We start from the raw sequence: 13,722 nt of genomic DNA on the forward strand, positions 1-13,722 counted from the left end.
TTGTGAAGACTTTGATTCCTGTGGGTATAGAGACTCATCACTGAACTAGCCTAAAAGCATAGTCCAAGTAATATCAGAAATTTAGTTCAACTGATTTGTTCCCCGTGAACAGAGAAATCTATCCAGGCATTGATGATAATCATTTAACAAGCGTCAGGTAGTCTTTAAGTGTCACTGTGCTAAATCTCTTTAACATAAACAAGACTTTTCCCGAGGGAAAATGACAAATACAACAAATTCAAATTCCAGTTCAAATGATTTGTTCCCCATTGAGTTCATTGGTAAGATCCATTGGAGAATCCCATGCACAGTTCCAGTCTATTGCCTGTGTCCCTTTGCGGATAAAATTGTGATTTTGTCCAGAAAAGATCCAGAGAAAAACTGAGACCTGGTCCAAATACAGGACAATATGTCACCAGCGTCCCCTAACCTCATGAATTTGAGCCATAAGTGTGTGATCATGTTGTTAATCCAAATAATTTCTCCTTCCATAGTTAATCTTTATATATCCTCAAAAAGTCTCTTTGACATACAGAAGACAGCAGAATCAAAGACTGTTGGTATGTTTGATTTCATCAGCGTCCCATCAACATGTAATCGATCCCCAGTAGTCAGACAGAAAGGACGAGAGAGCTTGACTATGTGAGGACATCTCTTTGTGTTTTCCATGAAGTTTCCATTAGTTTCCAGCATTGATGTTTTCCTGGGGGCACGGAGGTCCAAGGGGGCATCAGAGGAGGGTTAGGCCAGGCCAGGGTGAGGGGTCCTGGGCTAGGATCCTGCATTTTGGGGGAGCTTTTGGCTTTGGGGATGTGGAGGAGGAGAAAGGTGCTAATAAAACAAGGGTTGGGGTTTCTCTGCCTAATAGCGCTAATGATTTTGATTATTACTAATACTGGTACAATTGACACTGTACATATGTCCCTGAAAATTAAATCCAGTTGTACAAAAACTGGCCGTACACTGTCAGTGTCCTGTAACAGCGTGAATGTTGTGTTTTATTCTAGAGAGAGTATTGTTGCAGCAGTAGGTGGTTGGTAGGAGAGTAGGAGGGATAGGTGGTAACAAATACTGCAGTGGGAACAGTGTCCAAATGGCAGAGAGAATACGGGAACAGATAGGATTTGACTGTGTGAGTGTGTGTACGTTTGAGAGAGAAAGAGTGAGAAAGAGAGAGAAAAAGAGAGAAGAATAGAATAAACAAAGAAATAAAGAAAGAGATAAGGAAGACAAAAAGTGTGAGAGAGAAAGGTGTCTGTAGGAGAGTCGGAGAGAGATACTGTAACTGTGTGCATAAAACAAGCTCTCCCATCTCTCTCCTCTTTGAGCCCTTTTAATTTTCACCCCTTTTAACCTTCACCCTTTGACCTCTCAACCCCCCGTCATGTCCTTTAGGCCACAGAGGAGATCTGTTTCTCCTCCCTCTCCTCCCCGTCCGCCTCCCCGTCTCCCATCAGCGGCTGCCTCTTCTTCAGCTCTCTCTGGTACTTGGCCATCAGCGAGGCGTAGATGCAGCCGTATGCTGCGGCGGCGACCATCATGATGCACACGATGCCGCACACCACGCCGGCGATCACCACCGTGCCGATGGCGCGCCGCACGCTCACGGGCCGGTAACGGGCGCGTACACAGTCCGCCGGCGCCTCCCCCCCTGCAGCCCCCCCTCCTCCTCCTCCGCCTCCCGTGTTTGAAGAGGCATCGGATTCGTCGCCGTTGTTGCCATTGTTGTCAGAGGTGGGTGTGGGGTCGAGGGTGTTCCGGCTGCAGGGAGGGGAGGCGGGGCCTCCCGAGCCGCTTCCAGAACGGGAGGCCCCGCCTCCTCCGGCCCCGTTCTCGTCCTCAAGTTGGAGACAGTAGTTGAACATCTCCACTGGAACGCCGCGGATGTCCCGCCCACGCAGGTCCTTGGGTAGCGTGCACTCCACCGCATCCACCTTCCCTCCTGACAGACAGAGAGGAAGAGGTCACTTATAAAACGTCTTATGCCTGTAAAGCACTATCAAATTAACTGAGAGAGAGGGAAAGAGAGAGGGGGGTGGTTGTGCCAACACTAGGATGAGTCATACATCACCACACATCACCACACACACACACACACACACACACACACACACACACACACACACACACACTCAGAGTTTGCTGTGCCCTCCACACTAAGTTGGAGATAGCCTCAACTAAACCCTTCTATAATTGATGAGATGACATGCTTAGCTACAGCAGAGCTCTGGTATGTGCATGTGTGTGTGTTTGTGTGTTTGTGTGTGTGCATCTGTGTGTGTGTGTGTGTGAGAGAGAGAGAGAAATATGTGAGTCACTAATTCCCACAGGCTGGAGAGGGATGGGGGATCTACTTTGTTATCATCACACGCTGCATTTGTCTCTACACATATTTATCTGGAGGTCTCGTGCTGGAAAACCATTGATCTGCACCCGTGATATAGGCGAGGAGCAACAGAAAGAATGAGATAACGGAGGAGAAGAATAGAAAGACAGAACAAAGAAAGCAGTGTTTTAGCCCCCAGATGCTTTTATCTCAGCGTGTGACAAAAGATTCCCCTCCGCAAACAGAGCTTTCTGAATATTTCTCAATATTACAGAATATCCCAGCTGTGTGTTTGAAGTGGATTGAAGCAGACAACGGTGCTGATAGAAGGGAACACAGGCTGCTGTCACCAAGCTTTTGACGCTTGTACAGCGCTTTGTCTCACTTTCTAAACTCAGTGTGTGTTGAATCGTGCTTCGTCTGCCTATTTAACCCCTATTGTCATGCTTTCATGTTGAACTACAAAATGTCTCCCTTTGCAATCTTTCCCCGCTGTTGCAGTGATTATTAAATATCACGTCTCTGTCTTGTGCTGAACGGAACAGAACTGAACCGAACTGAACTGAAACGAAGTAAACTGAACCGAGCTGAATGAAGCCCAGCAAAGCAGAACAGAACAGAATGAAACAGAGCAGAGCAGAACAGAGAGGAGCTGCTTCATTAGCAGGGCAGCTGAGGCCCGGGGCGCTGAGGTGAATGTAGATTTTTACACATGAAGAGAGAGAAGAGCAGATGTGCTATCTGATGTACTAACTGCCTGCAGAGACACGTGTATATCACACATGGTACACACACACACACAGTGAGTGCGCTAATGTGCATTCACACACCGTTGCGGTTGTATTATGTTGGTATACGCGCACGCATGCTCATGCACAAATATGAACACACACAACACACACACACCTCTCTCTGAAGTAAACTAGCATTCTCACTCTTTCCTCTTCTTATCCACCCACTCCCTCTCGATTCCCATTTCCGTCACAACTCTTTCACATAAACCTCACTTTCTAAGCTCCACCTAACTCTGTATACAAAAATCAAACACCTGCAGTATTTGAAGATGCAGAGGTTACAGTCATCATATCCCCTAACCCAAACCAAGCGCACCCTCTCTAAGCTCCCGTAACTTAAACCAAACGCCCACCTCTGTACAGCAGCCACTCCATCCAGTGTTTGAAGTCGCGGAGGTTGCAGTCACATTCCCAGGGGTTGTGTCCCAGTTCCAGGTGCTGCAGGTTGGCAAGGGGCTCGAACGCTGCCCTCTCCAAACCGTGGAGCCTGTTACCCGCTAGAGACAGCCACCTATGGGATGATAATTACAATAATCAGAATCAAAATCAGTTTATTCGCCACAAGGAATTTATCTTGGTGGCATTGGCACAGAGAGACATTGACAACTAGTGTAGTAAACATCAGCAGCCGCTACACGTACCACCGTCCTGTCTATTGCTGCTGCAGCTACCAATCAGCCAGCTCAAATTGGCCATCGGACAGCAGCTGAATACAGAGTTGGAGCATTGGTGGAAAGGCCTTCCCCCTCCAGTCAAAACAGCAGTCCATCTCCCTTCCATTGTAGGCTGAAAGCTCATCTTTTAAACAATTACCCTCTTGCCACTAAATGATATCCCCTCTCTTCCAATCACTAACTGCTCTCAAAAACCCCATATAATTTTCTCCTTGACTCTTATTCTATTTCTTTTCCTACCACTTCTCTCTAACAAGATCATTCTGTGGGTCACAGGGACATTGTCAGGGCGCTATGACTCTCACCCTTGACCTCCTCACTATGGGCAGCTTGTAATCTCAGTAGTCTAGGAATTTGAGCTCATTGCACTCATTGAAAGTCGGTGTGGATGACAGTGTCAGCTAAAGGCCTACAATGTAAATGTAAAAGCGTGTGTGTAGACAACGTGAGTCTACCTGAGGCTCTGCAGCTCGTCCAGTAGTCCCAGAGGAACAGAGGAGAGACCATTCAGGGACAGATCCAGACTCTGGAGACCTCCCAAACCCTGTAGAAACATACAGACAGGTTGATTTGTTTGTTCTTTCTTTTGCAAATATAATATATAATCAGTGATGTAGTGAAACATAAAAAGATGGGTAAACTCTGACCTCCATTTAGTGATAATCATGTGGCAAACGTTCACTAATATAAACAAAAATCACTTTTAAGAAAAGCATTAATCTATGTCTTTTTCCATAATATACCCTCTTCTTATATAACTTCTATCAGTTTGCTACTACTTAGTATGTTAAAGGCCTAAATATTGAAATGGTCTAATACAGAAAATAAATCATTAGCCTAAAAATATGCTTACATTTTGAATTCAAGTCTGTTATTTTTCTTCACAGGACACATAGTCACATTGTGAAAAAATTGCCATTCACTTTCCCTAAAAATCATGTTAGCACTGATAGCCTCCCTCGTTGAAACCAAGAGGCACAGCTAGCATCGCCGGATGGGAAAATCTTGTATAATTCAGGATCACAACTGAAGTCGTAACACAAGCTCATCCTACAGACTGCTTCAGTTTGGATGAAAGTGGAAGAAAGTGTCGAGCAAATGGTCTATTACTAATTTACCACCTGGACCGGGGCCAAACCCAGTCAAGTTGTTACAGTATGTCTGCTCAGGTCGGCCATATTCCTAAATATAGTCTTTAAAGCTCCACTCCGTAGTTGCTGAAACACCGTTGCCCCACTACAGTCTTTGTTCAGATATTTAGTGGATTGAAGACATTTTTCACTGTCAAATTGATTGACTGATCTGATGGAATGACTCACAGTACATGACAGATTAAACAAGAGTTTTACATGCATTTTGAGAGCGTTTATGTTGTAAACTACTTTATAAAATGTATAGTTCCTACCTGGAAGAGGTCTCTGTCCATGCCTGTTAGTGAGTTGTTGTGTAGAGTCAGTCTTGTCAGGTTGGACATGTCTCTGAATAAACCGGCTGGCAAATTATCCAGGTAGTTATTAGACAGGTCCAGCACCTAAAATACACAAAACAACATTTACATTTGAGGCATTTAGCTGCCACTCTTATTTAGAGTGACTTAACAAATAAATTCTGAAGTAAAAATCCTAGGTAAGATTTTTTTTTAGGAGTATTTAGAAAAATTCTGAGTAATCCAGAGTAATTTATAATGGCTGCAATAGTAGCTTAAAACCCAAGATCACCAACAAGCAGCCAGTACTGAGGACTGTACAAACTGTACTGTACCAAAATATTCTTCATCTCTATAAAAATAATGTGTGATAGAGTGCCAACACATCCAACTCTTGTTTTATCAGCTTTGAATAGATTCTCAGCAGGGGTTTGCAGGCAGTTTTCTTTCAATTCAGCCAATTAAGGACGTGGATTTTCAACATTTTTCCAGGTTCATATACTATATTGTTTCTTGAAGGAAATAATTGAGAATGGATATTCGCAGGTTAACCAGTGAATAGCAGTTTCACTCTACATTCAGCATTGACAGTGAATTGACCCAAATCCCTGATGTCTAACCTGCTAAATATTAAACAGTAAAACATATTAGTATTCAGGATGGGAGGTTAACAGCAGCCAAATGCTGGTAAATTCTTGCTGTGACAAGTAAGTAAGTAAGTCTACCAGCCACTTTGACAGGCTCCAACTATCATTTTACCTATTATATTTTAAATACTGAGTTTGCTGATAGTGAAGCTGTCTGGTGAACTTTACCAGTCTCGTTTCCTGCCCTGCATACTTTCCCAATTAACTTTAAGTAAGAACGTGGGCTTAACACATAATGTATAAATCACCAGTGACCAGTGCAAAAACCTCGAAAATGTCAACTTTTCATAACTTTTCAGACCGAGAGCAGAGGTTGTCTACAATTTCAGCAGTATGAGACTCAAGATACAGTACCACTTATTGTCCTGAGGGGAATTCAGTTTGCAAGGCCAGTACAGACAACAACCCACAACATGTTCACAGCGAGGCTACCAAGCGTTTCGCCAACAACAAAGAACAATGGACTACCGACCTCCAGAGAGGAGAGGTTAGCGAAGGCAGTGGCTCCCAGCGAGGAGAGCTTGTTGTTGGCCAGCAGCAGGGAGCGGCTCCCCGGGGGCAGGAGGTGCAGGGGAGGCAGGGAGGAGAGGCCTCGGCCCCCGCAGTCCACCACCAGGCCGTCCGAGGAGCAGAGACAGGGAGGAGGACAGGGGGAGGCGCAGGGGAGCAGTGCCGCCAGGAGGCAGAGGACACAGAGGAAGACTGGAGGAGGAGATAGAGAGAGAGAGAGAGAAACATGGTTACTTAAGTTTTCAAATCAATTCATCTCTTCAGTCTAGCAACCAATCAGGAGAGAGAGAGAAAGAGAGCTGCAAAAAGAAGAGTGAAAAGAGAGATAAACATAGTTATAAGAAATTATTACTAAACATTAAGCCAATTTGTCAGCCAGTCGGTCAGTCAATCATTTAATCAATTTGTCAGTGACACTGTCAGTCAGTCAGTCAGTCAGTCAATCTGTCAGTGAGACAGTCTGTCAATCAATCACTGTCACTTTTCCAGTGAGGCGGTCACTCAGTCAAATTTTGAGTCAGTCAATTCATTACAATCCTTTATGTACAAGCGTATATAACGCGGTGTGTTTCTTGAGAGAAGTGGAAAGAGAGCGAGGACGGAGGAGCGTCACAGGAGAAGAAATCAAAACAGAATTAGGAAGTAGAAACCAGAACTATCAGTGCTATCGCTAAGGCCTTTACAGCTGTCAGAGATGATGCCCAGCTTCATGTGGAGAGCAGATAGTGTGCCATTTTTTAAAGCGATTTCTGTCACATGTCTGCATTGTATTGATGTGTAGTCACTGTGGAGCCTCAAGCAAACAACAGACAGAAGAGAGAGAGAGAAAGAAAGAGAGAGAGAGAGAGAGAGAGGAAACAGTGGCTCAGTACTAAAAGAATACCTTCCTGCACTGGAGGCGGTTTTGATATGCCATTTAAATGCTGGAATCACACGAATCACAGGAAATTTCCATTTCCATTGCTTTGTGCCACAGAGCCGATGTTTCCATGGACGTTTAAATTTGGAGAATCCACACAGGGTCTGATTTTACCTTGTTTAGACAGCCATGAAATCAGGTTTGTCTAAACAGGGAAGAATCAGAACCAATGGGGTTTTATCTCTGTTTACACAGCTATAAGATCTCTACTACAACAAATGAAAACTCCTGTAAATTTAAGGCATATCCTGCCTGACAGAACCAAACATGGTCTGCTTTCTCATAATGATGTTAAAGGTGTGTGTGTGTGTGTGTGTGTGTGTGTGTGTGAGAGAGAGAGAGATATCTTGTCTGGCTGACATTTCCATGGCAGCACTCTATTCTGCACAGAGTCAGAAAGCCATCTCATTTTAACAAGGCTGTGTGTGTGTGTGTGCGTGTGTGTGTGTGTGTGTGTGTCCTTTTCTGTTTTTGCATGTGCTTGTGCGTCTGTCTTTGTGTGTCTTTGTATGTGTCCGTGTCCTTTTCTGTTTTTGTGTGTGTGTGTGTGTGTGTTCTTGTAACTTCAGAGCAGTTATTTTAACAATAGCAGTCTCACTGAGTGACACTCATGAGGGAAATCCCCTCTCTGTTTTACATTTTTCATATTCAATTCAATTTTCCTCCGGACTGCATTCATTTCATCATTTCCACTCATTATCTCTGTTTCTTTCTCTCTGCATCTCTCTCTCTTTTAAGCCTTTCTCTTTCATTCTATTTCAAGTCTGCCTGACTCGCTGTCTCTCTTTTTTCTTTCTCTGTTTCTAGATAATTTTGTTTTTTCGTCTCTCCGTTTTATCGTTTTCTTTCTTTTTCTCTCTGTTTGCGTCTCTGGATTCAGGCCTTTTCATTCATTCCTTTTCATGTCTATTTGTTTTTCTTTCTGTGTCTCTCTCTCTCTTTGCCTCTGTCTGTCCCCTCCCCTCTCATTCTGTCGCTCTCTCACTTTATTTGAGTCTCTCATTTTCTGTCTCGTTCGTTTTCACTTTGACTCTCAGCTCTGTTATGTATTCCCTCAGTGTCTCGTTACAGTGGCTGACTTTATTTCCGTCCAATGGCTTATCAGCACAACTCATACTTTATCTCTGTGTGTATATTTGTGTGTGTGTGTGTATGTGTGTGTGTGTGTGTGTGTGCATGTGTGTGTGTGTGTGTTAAGCACCAACAAAGCGTGATATTAAGCAAACTACTCTATCTAAGCTCCAGACACAAACACAGCAGTTTTTACTTCCATACAAGACTCTTTGCTTCACCAGCGATTTTCATCAGTTGCATCATCTGCATATTATTAGCATCTACTTCTGTGTCTGTGTGTATGTGTGTGTGAGAGTCTGTGTGTGCGTGCATGTGTGTGTGTGTGCGCGTGCCTTTCTATTATCTTTTCTCTGTCTCTCTTTTCATTCATCTGTTTCTCTCTAATTTTGCTTTCTCTCACTTTATATATCTCAACTGATTTGTCTGTCTCTCATATTCTTTCTTTCTCCCCCCCTCTCTCTTTCTCTCTCTCTCTCTCTCTCTCTCTCTCTCTCCCTCTCTCTCTCTCTCATAATCGAGACAATATTCCCTTTCACCACACATATTGGCCGTCTGGCTCTGAGTGTGATGAAACTGTGTGAAATAGGCCTTTACTGGCCCCCCAACTGGTCCACATCGCAATATGAAAAAACGCTGCAACGATGAATATCAGATGATATGTGCGATATTGCATAATGAAAGTCATTTCAGCCTTCTAAGGTAGCTTCACTTTCCTCAGGGCCGCTATATCTCATCACTGATAAGATGTGAAGTTTGTAGAGGTGCAGGGAGAGAGAGAGAGTCAAGAGGATGCCATATATCCTAGTGAGGATTATAACAAGTGTTTTTTTTCCCTTAAAAGGATAATATATACTGTCTTTAAGTGAGAATGGATATGGTCACATTAACCACTAAATAGCATTTTCACTCCTCATTTTGAATTGAATGAATAGGCAGTGAATTGACCTCATCCCTGATGTCTAGCCTGCTAAATGATGCAAGACAAGTCATGCATTCAGGATGGATGGTGCAGCCACTAGCCAAATGTGGGTTAATTTCAAATTTGTCAGTATGCATCATCTAAATAACATTAATACTCCTGAGGGTAATAATGTGTGTCTTTTTTAATAGGAAATGTGCAAATATGTAATTCTTGAGTCAAGAAATCTTTATAAGTGATCAATATTCACATTTCTAGTGGAGGAGTTATAGATATTTGCCTTTGTCTAGAAGAAAGTGTTAAGAGAGAGAAATTTACATGTTAAGAGAGTTTCACAGCCCTTTGTCTCTGAAACCTCCTAAAACCCCGCTGTATATTTCAAAAATACACGGGTGTCAACAGCTCTGAAATGGCATCTTTTCTCAGACACACTTTTCTCCTGCAAACAGCGACATGACCCCCCAGAAACAGGCCAGTGACCCATTTTGTGTCCTGCCTGACCCACAATGCACCAGAAAGTAAAGAGCTGTGGGCTCACAAGAAAGATCAGAGAGTGTGAATTCTCTCTCCTTCCTGTATCCGTTATCCTCTCTGCTCCGCCTTCCTCCATCCTATAATCCTAATCTCTGGGAAAATTAACTCCAGTTCACGAGTAGATGAAAGAGAGATGTTGAAGCATTCTAACACGTCCTGTGCTGTCTTACTTTGCAGTGGAAAGGCTTCAGAGGGCCGAACTTTCACTGCGGCAGCTCAGCGGAAATCTAGAAGGATTTTTTACTGCATGGTGGCTGTAAGGTTTCCTATAACAGGTTGCACTGTAGGAGCTTTTTGAAAAGGTACAGAGATTTCTGAGGACAATATAGCTCGGAGGTAGAAGCACTGTTATACAACCGAGAGAGAGAGAGAGAGAGAGAGAGAGAGAGAGATGGGTGGGTGAGAGGGGGGCCGGCATGAGAAAGGTAACAAGAGAAAGAGAGAATAGAAGAGAGAGAGGAAGAGTGACAGTAAGAGAAAAAAGGCAAAGTAAGAGAAGAGGAGTGGAGGGAGAGAGACAGAAAGAGAGAGCAAGAGAGAGAGAGAGAAATTGTGTATTATTTCTCTGTGTGAACCTCCCTCCCGCGCTGCCTCCCCCTCGCACAATGTCAAACTTCAAACTGCAGTCGTCCCTGTGCACCGCCCCTCTGTCTTCCACAGCACCGCCTGCAATACGGGCTTTATTTTGCACAGCCAGTCTCTCCATTCTTCTTCTCTCCTGTCTTTCTGTTCTCTGTTCTCCTCCCTTCTTCTTCTACTCCACTATTCCTTTCCCCTCTCCTCTCTTCTGCTTCTATTACATTATTCCTCTCCTCTCCTCCTCTCCTCTCCCTCGGTACTGTAGCCCATCTTCCAAAATTTATGAGTGGTTTTTAGTTGCTCTAGTGGAGGAGGTGGTCGTTGTTTTGTCTTATTTTAGCTGCTCCAAATCCTCTCTGCTGTAGCGCTCCGCACAGCCAAACCAGAAGGAAAATATTCAGCCACAGTCACAGAAGAAATATGAAGATAGGAGGCTCAGTCCAAATATCTTTAAGGGTTTCTGTGCAATTCAGTAGGATTCAGTCAGACTTCAGCCAGAATCTTATATAAGAAACACCAAATATATAAAAGTGGTGATATTGTGGGCAATTTTTGTGGCAATGAAGATGGGCAATGCTCATCAAATTATTTTTATTCAGATGTCTCCTGGCAACAAAATGTTCCTGTGTGATTGAAGGGACAATTTTGAGGCAGCTGTTTGGGCGCTGTAGCCCATCGCTGCCCCAACAACCTAGCAATCCTATTGGAAAGAATCCAAGACCAAGCAATACTAATGATCAAATGGCTTATTTTTACGTTTTGAAGATCTCAAAAACATATTAGAATTCTCAATCTTTGTCTCATATCTTTGACTTTTCCTGTTTTTTATTGTTCTTTTGAATAACACATTTTACTACAGAGGATTGGGCAGATTCCTTCTGGTACCTGGGACACCCGGGGATTTGTCTTTCTCTATCATGAGAGTAATATTTTATCAGCCTATCTTTTGTTGTTATCACATCATACCTTGATGAAGTAAATGACGGAGCCATGATTTAAATGTTCTTTCAGTTACTGCATGGTAAGCATATCTTTCTAAGCCTGCATGTTTTTCTTGCACACAGATGCTGCTTTCCTCTAGCAGTCTGGCTTTCCTTTTGCTAGCTAGGCCAGTGGCTTAGTGCACACCTGCAAACAGTGTGTGTGTGCATGTGTGTGTGTGTGTGCGAGTGTGAGTGTGAGTGTTTGAAGTTGTGAAAGGGTACAAACGAGATATTAGTAGTAAGTAACCTTTGAAATGGGATAATGAACTGTCAGTTTATGTGTGTTGTGTGGGTGTGCGTGTGTTGTGTGGGTGTGTGTGTGTGTGTGTGTGTATGTGAAGTAGTTGCCTGGTTGCCTCTTTAGTTTCTCTATCTGATCTACGAAGGCATATCACTGTACTGACACACACATGCACACACACCTTTTTCACTGAAGTGTGTTATCATGTTTATAGGTACAAATGAACTAAATTGACCTAAACTAATCTCCCATATCAGATGACCCTGCTTGTCCCAATGTGTTGGTGTTCGTCAGTGTCCCCTAGGCAACGCTGCCCGGCACTCTGGGGCCCCAGCTGTCTGTAAGTTTATATCCAGGGGCCTCTGGGTGACACTGGAACCTGCTGTGATGTCATTACGGCCACTTCTGTTACTGAGCCCAGTTGCATGTTACCGAGCGGCGAGCTGTTTTCCATGCAATAGACGGACTCGCTGCTATCTTATTACTAGGACTCCCAGCTGTCTTTCATGCGACAGACTGAATCGCCTGTATTTCTTGACTCTTTAATGTTTCAGATGCTCCTCTGTGTGACAGCCTGACCCTCTTCTATCCTGACACTGTGTTCAGTCACATCAAAGAGTACAGATTTGACTTCCATGCAAACGGCTGATACAGCATTACACACAGCATTAACACTTAGCCTTCTCTTAGATTAGATAAGAAAACTTCAATGCCCTCAGTGAGGTAATTTGTTGTACGACATAAAAACACGCAATTACAATCAACAGTCAAGATGCCCAGTCAACTGTCGTTTCAGCAATCACTCCACAGCTATCACATAAGGCAAAGTATACTAAATAAGATGAAGTGCCATTGCATAATATCAGTAACGTGTGTATATGTGATAGTTGTTATTGTTACAACTTCCCTCTGTGGACATTTTGTGATGTTTTCCACCCATCCTGGCAGCCAATTTGGCTTACTCTAATTGAGTTGGAGACACAAAATGTTTTTTGTGTAGACAATGCTTTAGTTAAGGTGATGATACAGTACTGAGAGATGCTGGTTACATAATAATGCCTTCAGCAAGGCACTGGTAAAGGGGACAGTAAGAAATTATAAGATTGAAAATAAAACAAACTTTAATTGTGTTGCACACATGGCTTTACAATAAACCATAACAGCAAGGCGAACTGAAGAAACAATCCATCAAAAATCAAATCAATACATCAATTTAGCCATCAGTTTGAGTAGCACAGAAGGATATGAGGAATAAAAGCATCATAGGAAAAATCTAATTTGTCATAACTGATGGTGAAATTTCCCATCCATATAAACACTGACTACAGTGTGTGTTTCTACAGTAACAGCATCTATGCAGTTTGTTAGATGCTGTTATGTGTCTGATCCCTACTGTAACCTGAGACCTCATTTAGTTAGCAGATGGAAAATAGCCAGCCAACGTGTGCTGTGTGTGTGTGTGTGTGTGTGTGTGTGTGTTTGAATGAATCACTCTTTCTATCTTCCTATATCTAGCTTTACATCACATTCTGTCTCCTCTCCCGCTGGGCAAATTACATGGTCATGGCTTAGTATTGCATGTAAACAAATACAACAGCTCTAAAATAGGTATGAAAGAATATACACACACATACACACACACACACACAATATCAAGGCCCCAGCAGTACCACCACATTATTTCAACATTGACAAGGTAATGCTGCGTTACCGTGGCAACCGAATACTGTAAGTGATGTTAAGAGAAGAGAGGAGGCAAAGGGAGAAGTTTGTGGTTTACATCAAATCCCGTAATTTAACCCACATTATCTCTTTCTCTCACACACTCCCTCTCTGTCTGGCTCTCGGGCAAATACACAACCGCATATAATCACATACTCACACACAGGAAGTCAGGCTTGTACATACACACGCGTCCACGCACACACACACACACACACACACACACATACGGTAGCTGCAGATAAGCAGGAACAGTGTGTAGGTTTTAGGCTGTACTCTTGCTGGCAGTCTGATGAGGAGAGAGGAAAGAGGAGAGGAGAGTAAAGGAGAGAGGAGGAAAGAGGAGAGGGGAGGAGGAGAGAGGAGAGGAGAGG

General features: G+C 43.4%; 2 protein-coding genes across 2 annotated transcripts in view; one reads left to right on the plus strand and one right to left on the minus strand.

The window, feature by feature from the left end:
* Positions 1-13,722, plus strand: part of cacna2d4a (calcium channel, voltage-dependent, alpha 2/delta subunit 4a) — a 101,477-nt gene that overhangs the window by 38,490 nt on the left and 49,265 nt on the right. The gene's annotated exons all lie outside the window — the stretch shown is intronic.
* Positions 1,392-13,722, minus strand: part of lrtm2a (leucine rich repeat transmembrane protein 2a) — a 19,360-nt gene continuing 7,029 nt past the window's right edge. The window contains exons 2-6 of the mRNA XM_071910259.1: positions 6,340-6,569; positions 5,200-5,325; positions 4,250-4,338; positions 3,474-3,631; positions 1,392-1,942 (exon numbers count right to left, since the gene is read on the minus strand). Of these exons, the coding sequence (XP_071766360.1) occupies positions 1,392-1,942; positions 3,474-3,631; positions 4,250-4,338; positions 5,200-5,325; positions 6,340-6,569 (1,154 nt within the window). The remainder of the gene's footprint in view (positions 1,943-3,473; positions 3,632-4,249; positions 4,339-5,199; positions 5,326-6,339; positions 6,570-13,722) is intronic.

This window comes from Centroberyx gerrardi, chromosome 24 (genome assembly GCF_048128805.1).
Source record: "Centroberyx gerrardi isolate f3 chromosome 24, fCenGer3.hap1.cur.20231027, whole genome shotgun sequence".
In the NCBI taxonomy this organism is placed as follows: domain Eukaryota; kingdom Metazoa; phylum Chordata; class Actinopteri; order Beryciformes; family Berycidae; genus Centroberyx; species Centroberyx gerrardi.